The 17,253-nt window shown below is 39.3% G+C and overlaps 1 protein-coding gene across 1 annotated transcript in view; it reads right to left on the bottom strand.

The window, feature by feature from the left end:
* Positions 1–15,721, bottom strand: part of radil2b (Ras association and DIL domains 2b) — a gene marked incomplete at its 5' end in the record, with an annotated part of 48,754 nt that extends 33,033 nt beyond the window's left edge. The window contains 6 exon segments of the mRNA XM_079260631.1: positions 5,189–5,634; positions 6,392–6,624; positions 10,061–10,235; positions 13,080–13,275; positions 13,277–13,280; positions 15,603–15,721. Of these exon segments, the coding sequence (XP_079116757.1) occupies positions 5,189–5,634; positions 6,392–6,624; positions 10,061–10,235; positions 13,080–13,275; positions 13,277–13,280; positions 15,603–15,721 (1,173 nt within the window).
* Between the last annotated feature and the right edge of the window lie 1,532 nt (positions 15,722–17,253).

Below are 17,253 nucleotides of genomic sequence, written 5' to 3'. Positions count from 1 at the left end.
CTTTAACATTAAACATGCTGACTGAAGCCTGGAGAGTTTGAGATGTAACTCCACCTCCTCTTCACAATGTGACCTAGCGCTGAACTTGCTAAATAATCTTTATAACTTTTCACAGACTGATGAAGGGAACCGCAGCTTCTTTAAGATGGTTGCTGATGTCTTTCCTCCTTGGCGTTTTGTTAACACACATCTGAATGACATCTGAATAACTGAATAACAAACTTACAAAAGCTTGATGTGGAGTTCATCAGCTGTATCTGATCAGCAACTTTACACGGATCTATTAGGCTACGTTCAGACTGCAGGGCTCGCTGCTCACATCGGATGTTTTTGTGAAATCCTAATTTTTTGAAAGTCCGTTCAGATTTCCGATCAAATGTGACTTGTATGTGATCTCCTGTATGAACCTCATGCGCGTCATAAGCGTCCCGCATGCGTAGAAGACACGGCGACGTGCAGTGAGCATGCGTGTGACGTCTTTGTGTTTGCAGAAGTAAATCTGGATGGCAGCAGAGCATTTGCTATTTTAAAAGTTTGTCCAACCGTAAAAGTTAAAAAAAAAAAAAAAGTTAAAAGTTTGTCCAACCGTAAAAGTTTTTAAAAAAAAAGTTAAAAGTTTTGTCCAACCATGAAAGTTAAAAAAAAAAAGTTAAAAGTTTTGTCCAACCGTAAAAGTAAAAAAAAAAAAAAAGTTAAACGTTTTGTCCAACCGTAAAAGTTTAAAAAAAAAAAAAAGTTAAATGTTTTGTCCAGCCGTAAAAGTTTTTTTAAAAAAAGTTTAACGTTTTGTCCAACCGTAAAATTAAAAAAAAAAAAAAGTTAAACGTTTTGTCCAACCATAAAAGTTAAAAAAAAAAAAGTTAAACATTTTGTCCAACCGTAAAAGTTAAAAAAAAAAAAAATAGTTAAACGTTTTGTCCAACCATAAAAGTAAAAGAAAAAAAAAAAAAAGTTAAACATTTTGTCCAACCGTAAAAGTTAAAAAAAAAAAAAAGTTAAACGTTTTGTCCAACCGTAAAAGTTTAAAAAAAAGTTAAACGTTTTGTCCAACCGTAAAAGTTAAAACAAAAAAAAGTTAAACGTTTTGTCCAACCGTAAAAGTAAAAAAAAAAAAAAAAAGTTAAACGTTTTGTCCAACTATTGCGACAACATTGTAAATGGGTTTGTTTTAAGGAGACGTTTACGGAAGTAAAAGTTTTGGTCAAGGACTTTTGTGGAGCTGCGGCAGCAACAACTGTAGAGAGAAACATTTGGGTACGAAGTTGCAGTCAGGATTGGTGGGAGAGTGATGTGAGCACATCTACCGATAAAGAGTTCATAAACAACAAACGCAGAATAATGACGTTTGTCGCGTGTCAATGGTGTCAATTGGTCGGATTAATGTGACCTGACTGTTCAGACTGAAGTCGCATGGCAAAAGATCAGATACATATCAGATTTAGGACCACATATCCAAGCGGCCTGGGTCGCATTAGAAAATATCAGATGTGTGTCGTTCAGACTGTTAAGAAAAGATCGGTTACATGTCGCATAGGGGCTCAAACACCGGATTTAAGTCACTTCAGCATGTCGTGTGAACGTAGCCTAAATCATTCAGGTATTCCCAAGCCTCCTAACTGAGGCGACTGATCGGTGTGGTTTCAGCACATAACAGAGAAAGATTTCCTGACAATAAATAAAGAGATTAATTAGTGTAATTCAGGACTTTCATACAGTAGTATTTTATCATAAGTCATATAATGGGTTTAAAACTCCATAATAAGCTTTTGGTTTTGACACCGATCCAGTTCTCTGGATTTTATGGCGCAGCAAACGTGTGAACCATTCTGCTGATTACCTTCTTGTTTTGTTTGGTTGTTTTCATCGTTGTTACTGTAATTATAGTTGACTAACACCAGGCTACTTACAATTCTCAGTAAGTGAAAACTTTTTGTCATGTGGAGGAATTAGTGGTGCAAGCCTGATTAGACAAATGTTTCATTGAACCCAGCTGGACCAGGCACAATGACACTCCCCTTGTGATGTCTGTCTTTTCCAACTGGACAGATTTAACACACCGAGGTGAAATTTATAAATGTGCTGCAGAAACTGTGTCCATTTCTCAGGGATAGATGATTATGAAGGATCTTTTGTGAAAAACGTTGATGACGTAGAGTCATAATCTCCTCAGAGTTTAAGAACGAGCCTGTCTGTCTGCATGTGTGGAGCAGCAGTCCACAGTTAGAAACCTGGTGGTAATCAGTCAGGAAGCGCTGTCAGGGTGGTGTTTTTCTGTTTCCTTATCTGTGTTTTCACTAACGCTTTCTCTGTGTGCAGCTTGCTGAGCTTTGCAGGATTGTTTCCCTCCACAATGTGTCTGTTTTTCCTCGAATCAAACAGCATTTAAAAGCGAACTATTGCAGAACAGAAGTTTTACTGTGATACGTATCCAACTGGGTCTGAAATATAGAATAAAGTCATAAAGAGTCTGATATAAATATTTATAAATAAACATAAATGCACTTAAAAATGTGAAAACGTTGGTTGAGGTCTGATTTTTTATTCTATTCCTGGAGTGCCACAATCCAGCAGGGTTTTGGATGTTTCCCTGCTTCAACACAGCTGATATACACTAATAGATCATTGATGGGCTTGTGTCGAACTTGACATGGTCTCCAGTAGCAGAAGACCACAGCGGGTTCCCTCCTGTCAGTAAGAACAGGAAACTGAGGCTACAATTCACACAGACTCACCAGAACTGGACAATAGAAGATGGAGAAACGTTGCTGGTCTGATGAGTCTCCAGTTCAGCTCCACATTCACATGGTAGGATCAGAATCTGCTGGAAACATCATGACAACATGGATCCATCCTGCCGTCAGGATCAAGGCTTCAGGCTGCTGCTGGTGTGATGGTGGGGGGAGGTTTTCTGGTCCCACTTTGGTCCCCTTAGTACCAGCATGACATGGTTTAACCAGCACAGCCTACCTGAGTGTTGCTGCTGACCATGTCCATCCCTTTATGAGCACAGTGGAGCATCTTCTGATGGAAACTTCCAGCAGGATGATGCACCATGTCACAAAGCTCACATCATTTCCACCATGATGATGAGTTCACTGTCCTCCAACGGCCTCCACAGTCACCAGATCTCAGTCCAACAGAGCAGCGTTGGGATGTGGTGGAACGGGAGATTCTCATCATGATGTGCAGCAACTGTGTGATGCTTCATGTCAACATGGAGGAAACCTCTGAGGAACATTTCCAACAGCTTGTGACACCAAGAATGAAGGCCGTTCCAAAAGAGAAAGGGGTTGGACCTGGTTTTAGCAAGCTGGAATGGTTTGTGTTGAAGTAGGGAAACAACTAAAGCATGCAGGGCGGTGGCCCTTACGGACCCGAGCTGGGTCCGTAAGGGCCGCCCTGCATGCAAACTGATATTATTCCCACTCTCCAAGGTCTAAACAAACTAAATATATCGGTTATTTTGGTCCTGAACCTTGGCTATGCCTGCCTCATGAGCCATGTAGTTTTATTCTAGACGTTTTTCAAAAACAATGCAAAATTCGGGACATTATGTCCTTGTTTTCATTGTAGCTTCCCAGAGGTTGATGCTATTGCATTGAAAATTGTACCAAATGAAAGCTATTTTACACCAGCCACTGTGTAACCATCACATCTGATGCAGCTATCTGCTGACACAGCTATCCATGACCTCCAGCTTATGAAGAACATGGTGCCATACAACGGCTGCATGGTGGCGTAGTGGTTAGCACTGTGGCCTCACAGCAAGAAGATCACCAGTTCAATACTCAGCTTCTCTCAAGGTACTCTGGCTTCCTCCCACCAATTACTATATATTGTGAATGGTTGTTTGTCTATTTGTGTTGGCTCTGTGATAGACTGGTGACATGGGACTGGGACCCTTACTTGGATTCAGAAAATGAATAAATGCTGCAATATAATACAAGCAGCAGGACTATGAATTGGTTCTCCAGAAAGTGGTAGCTGGTATGACCCAGGAACTGGTGCCATTCACCTTGTTCAGTTCACATGACGCCATGACCAAATCTGCAAAGGAGAAGCTCAGGTGTCAGAAACACCTTAGAGTTACAGCTTTCCAGAGGCTTTCATGCTGAAAGTTGTACCAAATGAAAGCTATTCTCCACCAGCCACTGTGTAACCATCACATCTGACGCAGCTATCTGCTGACACAGCTATACATGACCTCCAGCTTATGAACCTCCTGTTGAGGACCTCCTGTCCTCAACACAGCTACAGACCTGGTAGCCCCAGAGTCTCACTTTGTTTGATGCTCTTGGAGTGAAATGTGACTGGGTCACTACTCTTGCTGACACCTAAATAAAATTAGTTCAAATTTACACTGTTGTTATGTGTTTACAACCATATGCAAGAACATTTTATTAGCTTTCATTTGGTTCAACTTTCAGTGCTACAGCATCAACCTCTGGGAAGCTACAATGAAAACAAGAACATAATATCCCAAATTTTGCATTGTTTTTGAAAAACGTCAAAAATAAAACAACATGGCTCATGAGGCAGGCATAGCCAAGGTCCAAGATCAAAGTAAATTATATATTTAGTTTATTTAGACCTTGGAGAGTGGGAATAATATCAGTTTGTATATGTTTGATGAAAAAGGTCAAATTTGAAGAGGTCAAATGTCTCCTGTCTCAGCAGGTCTCCCTGGCCGGGAGTAGCAGTTCCTGTTGTCTGTTGTCTTTCTGTCCTCTTCCCCCCACACAGCAGAGGCAGATGGCTGCCTGTCCTTGAGCCGGGTTCTGCCGGAAGTTTCCTTCCTGTTAAAAGGGAGTTTTTTCCTTCCCACTGTCGCCGTGTGCTTGCTCAGGATGGGAGATTGGGTTGGACTCAACTCAATCTGTTGGTTTCCTTATATAGGCTATTATTAATTGGCTTTCATTATGTTTTTTTTCTCTGTCTGTAAAGCGTCTTGAGATGGCATTGCCATGATTTGATGCTATGTAAATAAAGTTGAATTGAATTGAAAGTACTTGGGTGTAATGTGTTTTAAGACCTTCATATGACTAGAAAACGACACCACCTTCTCCAACCCAACTCTTGCAAACAATACCTCTCTGACTACAAACCTGACCTTCGACCTACAGGCAGGCCTAACTGGCTTTGCTAAACTGTGATTGATGAGGCAGCAACGTGTGTCTGGATAAGATACCTGTGTGAGGCTGCAGCCCTGCAGGAGCAGCAGGTATGGACAGTCATGAGGAGGGTGAATGGAGTACTGTGTTGTGTTGTCGTCGCTGCTCTCCGTCTCCTCCCTTTCGGACTCCTCTCCTTCCCGCTCGCCTCTTGGCCTTGACACACAGAGGGTCTCTGTTTTGGCCCCTGACCCGCCATCCCCCTCAGAAGGAGCTGCGAAGTTGTGAATGTGATCCTGTTCTGGGCTTGTTTTAAAGTACTCGTAGCTCTGCGCCGAAGCGTGACAGAGGCTCTCGCGGCGATCCTTGACCTGATCCGTGTCGTGGTTGCTGTCGGTATCTAAGAGGTCCATCTCACTTTTGCTTCGCCACAGTTTCTGGCTGCGGCCCAAGGTCCTTTCCACAAGAGTGGAGGTAACTCTGGAGCGGCTTTTCTGCAGCTTACGGGCCTGGGCATTGATACCTAACAGGGACATAAATATAAACATATCAGAGCTGGGGATGGTGCTAAAACGATGTGCAAATTGAGCTGCTGTATAAATACATTAGGCACAGGGGTGATGGAATGTGGCAACAGAGCAACACCCGTTTTTTCCTGAAGCAAGGTGAGGTTTGTCATTTGTGCATGGTATGTGTATGCCAGAGTCAACAGGGAGAAGCCAGGAAACAAAGCTTAGTGGAAAGAAACACAGAATTCATGCACATTAAAAAAAAATAAGTCCACCCTCCTCTTCAGCAGGCATCCACAAGCTGACACTGATAGAAGCCAATCACATGCTGTGCCATTCATACCAACAAAACACATAACAGGACACACACTTACAGCAGCACCACAGCTGTGTCAACCACACGGACAAAAAAAACAAAAAGGTCCACCCAGCACTTTTACAGTGTTGTGTAGTGTTTGTGTCTATTATCTGTGGAAAGTTCTGGTATTTTTCACTCACATTGTGCTTCATAAAAATCAGTGGACCTGATATTTTTTAGTGTGAAGACTTTATAACATTTTGCTGCTGAGAATATAAAAGAAAGGGTGTGTTGTATGAAATCATAGTGTCTGAAAAGTTAATTACGTCAACACTTGTAACATTTTAAAAGAGCATTAAAACTAGATTTTTTTCTTTTTTATTGTGAGTCCTTCATTTGATGGTAAAGATTTATATACTGGGAGATGCCAGCTCCCTGATTCAGCATGTGGCCCGGAGTGAAGTCATCCCTACCAGCAGTGATGGTGTCCTTCTCTTTGGATGTCTTCTCCTCTACCAAGCTCTTCCTCTGGATCTCAAACCGTCTCGCCAACCCCTCTCTGGGTTTCCATAGTGACTGCAGAAGGAGGGGCTTCTCGTGGTCGCCCACAACTCTGAAGCCTTCTGTCTTCCACTGATGGTTGTCAATGGAGCCGATGGTGTCACACAGGACGTAGAACTCGGCTTCTTCTTTGGTCAGGCCATACCTTAAGCAAATAAATCATTTGTTAATGGAAATAAGTGTATTAAAAATACCACTGCCACCATGTGAAGCAGTGGTCACACTGGTCATCCTGCTATCCTCTAAATGTAAGGCTGGAAAACTGTCAGAACCTCCAATAGGGAGAATAAAATAACTTTGGTGGATTCAGTGAACCATTGTGACAAAACACCTACATATCCAAAATCAGCTTATCTCATGAAGACAATGCCAAATTCAGATTTTTAGTGTTCTAACTTAGTTGTTCATGCATTAAAGCTGGGGTAGGTAATGTTGGGGATCTAGCAGGATGTGAAAGTGGCGCCCTGTCTTGGCTCCGACCCCACTGGTTCTGCTCCTTTTTTATTCGCAGCTTTTTCCACCAAGGATTTTCTCTTTCTCTGCTGTTTAGCGGGAGGAGGCAAATAAACCGAGCCGGGTCAAGGAAATCCTTCCTGCATTTTCTCAGCCATGTTTGCCTTCCCAGTTTCTTCTTTACTACTTTGTATTTTCATCCCAACACGCTATTTATATGCAGGGTGTGGCTATCAGGTATGCGCTGCAGGAGGGGGAGGAGGGAAGCCGGGAGAAGAAGCTTACGAAATATCTTCCTGACTACCAGTAGTTCAATTTGTCCTCTGTGGAGGACCTTTGTAAACCTAAATATTTTCATCTCCCTGAATGCTACTGAACTAACACCTTTTGGTCTTTAAAGAGGACATTTAGTGCTTTTAAATGGTACCTCATTTGTGAGGGTGGGGCTTTGTGAACTTTCTTTCTCTCTTCAAGAAAAATGGCCTCCATTGCAACAAGCATGTTTTATGGGAAGAGCAAAAGTGCATAATACTTTTCTTTGTGCTGATTTTTACGTGAAATTTTGTAGTTATATTTTCATTGAATATCTTATAAACACATTAAATTATTTCTTAGATAAATATAACTATAATTTACCATAATATTTAAAAGTTTAAGCAATGTCCTCCATAGTGGACATTGTAGTTATACATTTTTTTTCCTGGTAGTCAGGAGGATATAAGAAATAAGCAACGTCATTTTGGTCCGAACGTTTGGATTGGTCAGTTTTTACAGATTTACAGTAAACTGAGGAGTCTAACTATATTTCTTATTGTTCATGATTACAGAATGTACAGACTACTATCAGGACGAGGAACCACTTCAACCAGAGTTAAAAAAAAAAAAAATGTCTCTGAACAAGATTACCTACCCTAGCTTTAATGTCTTTAAAAAAATGAAGGTGCTAATTTTACAGATTTTATCGCTACATTAGTGGTTTAATTTTGACAGCCCTGGTAAAAATCCCAAATTTATTTTGTAAATGATGATCATGTTTTGCTAACAATCATCTGGTGACCCCCTAAAGTATTCTCATGACCCCATGGCAGTCCCAACCCCCCGTTTCGTGAAATATAGAGAACTATTTTGGTGACTAAGACAGAAAATATTTAAATGTGTGTCCACATAATGACTACGTGGGAACAAGATAATTAACTTGTGGCCAAGCATACTAATGTGTGGGACTTAAACATGTCAGTATTTAACATAGATTTTTCTTTTGTTTATTTGTCAGCAAACTTGTGTTTTACAGGTTTGAATACACTCATTTAAAGTTACATCCCCAGCAAGCTGATGAGAATAAATTCTGTATTTTCACTACATGAAGCTCTTGTTTGGTTCTCATTTACTCCAGGTCATCATAGAAGATAACTGCTAAGGTCATGATAGCAAACAATGTCTGTTAATTAAGAGCTAATCTGTGTTCACCAACCAGCAAAATTGGGTAAATATGTTCTGCTAACTAAGTGAACAAGACTTTAAATCTGCATTTATCTTCTGTCTCATGAAGGCAGCCCAACAAGCTAAAAAAGTACAATTTGTGTTCATTTTAAAACTTCTGTAGCATGCTAACAAATGCTAGGCTACTGGCATAGCTAGCAAACTGTACAATATACTTTCCCATTCAGTAGACTTAAAGAAGTAAAAGGCTGCTCATTCAAAGTAGTTTTATCAACCTTTTTTCACCAAATGATTGATGGTATTTCTAGTTTTCTCTTATTTTGAACAACACATAATGTAAACTTAAACATATAGTGATAAACTACTGTTATCCTAAGAGTATTAATCAATGTAGCTTCAATACTTTTCTTCAGGTAAATCTTATAGAAATTTCCAGGAATATAAAGTGTTCATTGGTTTCTTTAAAGATGATCAAAACTATCATTAATATATCAAGTCATGATGCTAACCAACTTCTACTGTAGGTGCATGTTGAAAATATTACCATGTTCCTCAACAGTCATGTCATTTAACCAACTAAAATGAGCAAACCTGCTTATTAAATCTGCATTTGTTTTCTTCTGGCTCTTGAACACAATCTATTCAACAAATAAGACATTTTAATATTCATCTTAAGTTTTTTTGTGGCATGCTAATCACTTGCTAGGCCATTAGCATAGCTAGCAAACCAGTTACACTTTACTTCCCCATTAAGAAGACTCGAAGCAGCAATAATAGGCAGTTCATTGATAGTTTTTATTTATTTGAAGGTTTCCTTCAGTTGAATGATTGTTTATCCCGTAGTTATTCACTTATTTTAACTCGGATTTGGTTTCAACCACTGACTAAGTTCCTCCATTTCTCTCAGTTAGCTGTAAAAATTGTTAATTTTTTTATAAAGTGGTGTGGGTTGTTTCCTGTTAACACCTTACATTTAACATATAAACATCTCACTGTTATCAGACAACCACTCAATGCACTTGAAAATAAATGACTAGCAATTCTCAGCACCATGCCAGACGTTAATAACAAGCATTAACGTATTTAGAGTCGTAGTGCTAAGTCATTACTAAATGCATGTTAAAGTTAAACATGTAACCAAACATCTTGGTTACAGTGTAATGAGGAACAAGAGTAATGATCTGCTCTTTCCTACAGCTGAACACCGCTTGCATTAATCATCCCATTATGTTCTTTGGCTAAAACATAAACAATATCTGACAGACAGAGACTGCCTCAAAGTCTGAGCCAAAACTGGCTGTCTTTCACACAAGTCTGTGGTTGTAGCGTTAGACCTTTTCAGAACTACTAAATGAAGAGCTTGGAGCACACACACACACACACACACACACACACACACACACACACACTGTCAGCACTGTACTGCAATTACAATAAGCAGCACAACGGGTCAAATCGACTTTGTTCGTCTAAAAATGCACCAATGTGAGCTTGTTAGCCTTTAATCAGCCACCAAAGCTTCATGAAAACCATTTCTGAAACAGTTCTGACTGCTTTGATCCACAAAGCACATAGGTGCACTGCAGTAGAGGAAGCACACCGGACGTGACTCACTCCAAGCAGACACACAAGAACACACATCCACATATGGCAGGCAGGCTTGTGGAGCAGATAACACAGGGTCTCACCGTTCAAGGGCCTCCTTAACAAGCTCCTTTGCACTGGACTGTGTCGTCGCCAGGACGCTCTTATAGTGAGCACCTTCGCAGATCTCATTTCCAAAGATCTTCAGAATTCCTGGCGCTGTTATCTGATTGGACAGCTCAGAAGGGTCGTCTGCTTGTAGAGCATCTGCAAAGACCACTGCACACATAACCAGACATAGAAAACATCAGTTGTGGTTCTGTATTGTTGGGGCAAAACCATATTTCCCCATCTGAAGACTGTGAGTGAGTATAATTTTTCTCCGTGTATGGTCTCGAGGGTGGATTAGTTTGGCAGCAAATTTACAATAAAACAAGTGACTGTAGCAACAGGAAATTATGTAAGATGCTCTCTGATGGATGTTATTGTGCTGTATTTGTCTCCCCACATAAATAAAACAAGCATTGCACTTCTATAAAGTTTAGATGAACGATTTAGGTGGTTAAAATGGAAAACACAGTAGAATAAAACATTCAAACAGACTGTCTCACATTTTCCACACTGTTTCCACTGATTGTCACTTGTAAACCCTCCCTCCCTTGTTTGTCTTTGTGATGATGGCTTTAAATGTTAATCTATATATAGCCCTAACGGCATAGTGTGTTGCACTTTCAGATTTTTTACCTTCTTCAGCTGTGAATTACAGCGCTGTACAGATGTTTTGAGCCACTCCTCATATCTTTACATGGTATTTTGTTTCCATAGAGTCAGACTTTCTTGATTGTCTTTCACAGTGGCCTTAGGCGAGGGATTAGAAAGTTTTTCTCTTGGATGGTGGCCTAATTATTCAGTCCAGGCTTTGTATCTGAATGTTTTCAGAGAAATGTATATTTGTGTTTAAGTGGCTTAACACTGACCTATGAGTCACTTAAGCTGGAAAATGCACCAGTTTGTCATGAAGACACATCATTCCTTCCCATTTCTATAGTTATGTATGTAAAATACCAAAAATATCAGTCAGGAAGCACAGTGTTAGGGCCAAAAAGGTGATTATTAAAGCTACTCACTGTAAACTTGGCGTTTCTCCACATGGTGTGCAATGTGTTTGTTAATGAAACAAAACAAGTGGGGGACAGAAGGTGAAGAGTCAGGCTTAGAAAACTATCTACTGCAGATGAATGAGTATCTGAACACTGTCCTGCATAAATTAAATTAATATGAAGACACAGATTTTGCAGCTCTTAATGAACGTTTTCAAATAATTTCAGAGTTTCTGTTTGTAAATCAAGTTTTGTCATCTTGTAAAAAATGCAAGTTTGTAAGTGTGGTGAAAAGGGTTTACATGGTTGTAAACTTTTTTCTGCACATTTAAAAACTTGAATTTTATGGGCAGATTCTTTTTGCACAATTAAAAAAAACTTGATTTACAAATTAATTTACATTCATTTACAGCAGCAAAATCTTTGTCTATATTAAGCTCATAAATACAGCTGACTTTCTCATGGAGGAGGAAACTACAACTTCAGCAACCCCTTTTGAAATCTCTCTCCTTAATTTCCTTGCACCAATACTGAACCACAGAAGGCAACGTGACTAGAGCAGTCTACATGGACTTGCATTTAAGTGTCCTTTTTCATCTTTCATGGCAGCTGTAAAATGGCTCCTGTGCTGCTGCTGCTGCATATCTTAAAAAGGAAAAACTGAACAGATTTTCCGACTTTCCAGGGTAGTAAGACCCTCCTGTTGATCTTCTCTTCAATCATTGTCTGCTAGCTTGCAGGGAAAATGCCTTGACATTGATGCTAGTTGTTTCTCACTGGTGGCTGTAGTTTCAAGACGGCAGACTTTCATCTCGCTTCCCTGCTGGTTTACCATCGTATGTATAAACAAATCTAAAATTCTTTACTTACAAGAATCTCTCAGAATATCAGCTTTGGTCATAATACACAAGCAATAACACATATAAAAATGCAGAAATTGATTTTGAATAGTGAACAATAGAAAATGTCCCTGTAAGGAAGGGAAATGGAGAGAAAAAGCTGCGGTTTGACCATAGACTATATAAAAATATGGACCGAGCCTCCGTGACGTCACCTATAGGTTTCTGAAGAGCTGAATTGAATCTTGGTGGGCGGTTCCTACCATCACCATCTTGGCAGCGTCATGCGAGTCGTCTCGCCCGGAACATACAAATATGGGCAAAGAGGTGGAGCTGAGAGCGTCATGGCGGACGACTGACATCTAGCGAATTCTGAGCTTTCTGTAGCTAAAAGCTAACCGAGCTAACCCAGGGACAACAGGGGCTAACCAGCTAACGGAGGTAAGCGGGCTAAATCTAAGTCACGTTGTTAACCGCAGTTGTTCTACGTTCTACGTTCTTCTTACTTGAAGCCGGAGATCGGTACCTGTCAATCACAAGGACACGCCCCCAAATATACCGAACTTCCAGATTAAATTACTTTTAAATGGGCAAGTTAGAAAAAAATTAACTCCACCCACAGTTGCCATGAAGGGAAACCTGACCTATAAACCGAAAATGGATTTTTGAACCAGGCTGTAAAATGTTTATTTCTGCTGTGAAACTGGTCTTTTTAACATAGGAGTCTATGGGGATTTGCTCTGTTTTGGAGCCCCTAGTGGATGAAGGGGGAACTACAGTTGTATGCACTTCCCCATAGGCTTCACTTTTAACCACCGGAGGTTGCCGCCTGGGTTTAACACAAAAACTGGACTGAAAATCAGACCCCTAAAGGTCTGCTGGAGGAACAAATCCTCCACAAGACTTCAGCGTTACGGAAGCAGCGTGGGATCATCTGGACAGAACAAAAGACTGAAACATCCAAAGAAGCGCTTTGAAAAGTCCTTTAAGATGTCTGGAGAAGCATTTCTAAGGACTTCGGAAAGAAATGGGAAGGAGGGCTCAGACTGTGCTGAAGAGTAGTGGATGAAGACGAAAGGCAGAATGTTAAACATTGAAATGCTACAACCTGTAGCATCGGCTAGCTCTCTAGCAACAAAATACCAGCGTCAACATGCTAGTTGAAAGTAAAACATATGACATACTGCTTCCTTTCCTGGCTTGGACAGACCGCGATGACCTGAGACCTGCAGTCAGTGCCATGGGGTCTGGGGTGGGCCCACGCAGGAAAACACCTGAGAGACGGTTGGCGTGGCGATGGATGCGACTCTTGCTGGGCTGTCTGACGGCCACCCGGTCAGCCGACCTGCAGGTAGATGAAGCTGACTTGAGGGAAGAAAATCAAACTGATCTATTGATAGCCTCAGTCTGCTTCACCATGCCTCCCTCAGCGCTCTGAGTGCATAACTGGAATAATAAAGCGTTGTTCGCCCCGAGACAAGCCACTAAGCTTCTTATATGGTTCAAAAGTGCTCTGCAGTTACGCCAGCGAGGCATGAGATTGAACTATTTCAAATTCCTATTCTGTGAGTGGAGCTGGTGGGAGCTTGTGATATAAAAGCATTACAGAGTTATGTCATGTGAGCAGAACTTTTCGTAGTTCATACTGTTGTGATTAAAGGATAATGAGAAAAACTCAAGTCCTGTCAGCTCAAAATGCATGTTTAAATCTACAAACTTCATATTCAAATGAAAGCTTGGAGATTTGGGATTTATTACCACGGAGGCACATCACCTTCTTTTTAGTGACATTTTTTATGGTTTGGGAACTGAGAAATAATCAGAAGTTCCCAGTGCCAGACACAGCTGAATGTTTACAACCAGGAAGGTGGGTTTCAACTTGGTTTTCAACCAATCTCACAGATGTCACTCCAGAGTTCCAGGATTTACTTTTGGATTACAGCTATAATCACAAATAATGGGGACACTGATGACACCCCACACCACCATTACTACACATCAGTAGATTAGTAGCTTATGCATCTTTCACTAGTAAAAGCCTGAGTGGTCTTTTCCACATTTGGTACAAAAATAAGATTTAATTTTGTCCAAAAGCTGCTGAAAAATGGGATTAACCTGAACACAGAGCGCTTGTCAAAAGGTCTCAACCATCATGTTTGTTTTTTTCAACATAAATTCTCTAAAGACTGTTGCGATATTTTGAACTTTTGATGTTAAAAGACAAGACTTTAGAGTTTAGCTCCTTTGATACCAAATTGTGGCACCCTCATTTGTCATCACTTAATATATTGAGCGTAGGATGATTTGACATGTTCATTTAATATTTTTGTCTTTCACCTCTGTAGTTTAATAGATTTTCTGCATTAAAATCTCCACTTAAAAAAGAAATTACATATACAATTAAGTCGGTCAAAGAAAATTGGCAACGGCTCATTTGGATTTGCAGCTCTTTTTACAATGAAAAAGATCAATAATGCAGTTTTGAATCCAAGTAATTGTTCAGTAAGAGTCTGCAACACCAAATGACAAAATTTATTATAAATTATTTATATATATATATATATATATATATATATATATATATACATATATATATATATATATGTATATATATATAAGTATATATATATATATATACACTCTCAAAAATGGAGGTACAAGATAGGGACATTTCTGTACCTATAGGTACATTTTAAAGAAATGTTCTCTCAAAAGTACAATACTGGTCTTTAAGAGACCAGAAGCACACCTTCAGAGTACGAAAAAGGGTTCAAAGTGACATAAAGTATTAATTTGTACCATTTTGACCATAAGGGTACCTGCAGCATTGAAAAATGTAATGTTAATGGCTGTAATGTTACAAACTAGAGCAGAGTTGAGTGATGACAGTAGTACTACTTAACAGTCATTTACTACACCAGACAATGAAGGTCAGATGCTGCAAACTAAGTGTATGTCTGGTCAGTGTTTTGAGTTTTTGAAGATTATTTCTAGATTAATGATAAGATAATATTGCTAAGTTGCATGGACCAGGCCTAATCCTGTGAAAACATAAAAAAAAAACAACCCATAACTTGATAAGGTGAGGTTGAACTTGATAAGGTACAAAAATAGACCAGAACTGAAGGGTACAGAAATGTCTCTCAAAAGAGTACACCCCCAGCGACAAGCATTTGTACCTTTATTTTTGAGTGTGTATATATATATAATAAAATTAATAAGAAGTATATATATATATATATATATATATATATATATATATATATATATAAATATATATATATATATATATATATATATATATATATATATATATATATATATATATATATATATACTTCTTATTAATTTTAGCTGTTGAAGGACCAAAGTCCTCTAGAATGTTGTGAAAAACCTTCTGGAGGTAACTTACTGATTATTATTTATCAACCCTACGACTACATCTTTATCAGATTCCCTTTATACCCAATATCCAGGCACCCTCACTTATAATTGAGCTGTTGAATGTAGTCTTACAGGGGAAAAAAGTAATCCAGTGACACTCAAAACTTTAAATAATTAAGAAAAAAAATGTTACAAATGTTCCTGTTGATGAAGTCAGAAACTAAACAGGAGAAACATAATGTCTAAATATGCGTTGTTCAGAAATGTGTGAACAGATTTGTACAGACACAGCTGTATGACAGCTGTCTGTCCTTCATACTCACTGCTGAGAACCATCACTTGTCTTCCTCCCCAGCCTGACAAACCGTCTCTTTGCAGGGAAACTTGGTGGTCTTGGAGGGAGAGAGGGAATCTCCTCAGAAGATTTGTTCATCTCATTCATTCCCGTCTAAAACTTTGAGTTCCTGCTCAATCAAAAAAAAAAAAAAAAAAAAAAAGCTGCAGATGTTATCTAAATGTACGGAGGAAGACTTTTTCTTCGCGTGCATGTCCCATTGGGTGACTCAGACTTCTATGTTTCATCCAGAGATGTTCCATCCAGGACGCGCGGCGCAAAGCCATGCAGCTGCCGCTGGACTTTACGCAAACCGGAACAGGGGCTGCAGATGTTTCCAGCCCTCTCCCAGCTGTTGGAGCTGCTGTGGAAGGGTTGGTTTTCAGCTCGCGCTGCCTCCGAGACAGTGAAACATGACACGACTGGGATATAATCTGCTGTCAGCGGGTCAGAAAATGGACAAACCTGACCTTTTCTTATCTGGTTTATTCCTGGTGATGCTAAAAAAAAAAGCCGTCTGTTTTAAATTGAACCCGCTCTCCAGATGTGTTCCTAAAGCGCAGCTGTCCAGCGGTGCCAAACGCGCGCACCCGCGTGAATCCCACGCAGTCTCAAAAGAGTTCTTCAGGTCTTTTCTTCATAACTATTCCTTTGTTCCCATCCTTTTACAGATATTTTTTCAAAGCTTTCATTGTAGGCTTAATAGAATTAAAATAAAAATCAGGCAAAGCAACAAAAACTGATCCTCGTTTGCTTCAAATCACGCAGTCAGAGGAACATTTCTGCCTCCATGACCCCCTCTTCTGGCTACAGAAGAGACCAGAACAGGTCGGTTACATGTGAGCTTCCTGAGCCAGGTCACTCAGGGTGATGATACAGTGTCTGCATGTAAAATATATAAAATCTCAAAGTGAAAAAAGGTTCAAGACTATAAGTGGAACAGGTAACAGTCTGTGCTGCAGATAAAATCATGTTACTTAATTTAGGGAAGGGTGATACCATATTTTTTCTGTAAATACCATACATTTTGTTTATGGTGCTTTTAATCAATAATAATGATATTGATATCAAAACTTTTTGCCTCTTAAAAGAAAAATCATGTTAGCCCAGTATGCACTAATGTGTATATCCAACGGCAATATGATATTTAAATTTAACTTAAGAAGATCAATACTTTATAGAAATACATTTAAAGCAGGAATAGATTATATTGATGAATACATTAAACAAAAATAAGATCCAATTCAAATTGTTATAATGATAAAATAATTAAACTACAGATTAATATAAGATTATTTCCATTCATTAAATGGTTAATAAACAAATATAATGTTTCAAAGTTATGTGAAGTATAATGAAACATAAAGCACAATGATGTGCGACCAATAAAATATCAAAACAAGACCTCATCATCACAAACAACATGATGATATGCCGCCATGATCATGTGACACAGAAAGGAAACATTGATGCTGGGCTTCATGTGCTGCTTTATGTCCTAAAACTCTCAGAAGTTAAAACAAATGTCATGTTTTTATGAGCAGAGTGGTATTTTAATACTCATAAATGACTGAATCAGGTATTTTGACTGGTTGATATCAAAGTATGGACTCCAGACAATATGTTCTTTCCTAATCCCT

This window comes from Telmatherina bonti (genome assembly GCF_933228915.1).
Source record: "Telmatherina bonti genome assembly, chromosome: 21".
Classification (NCBI taxonomy): Eukaryota; Metazoa; Chordata; class Actinopteri; order Atheriniformes; family Telmatherinidae; genus Telmatherina; species Telmatherina bonti.
This window is presented reverse-complemented; position numbering and strand designations above follow the sequence as displayed.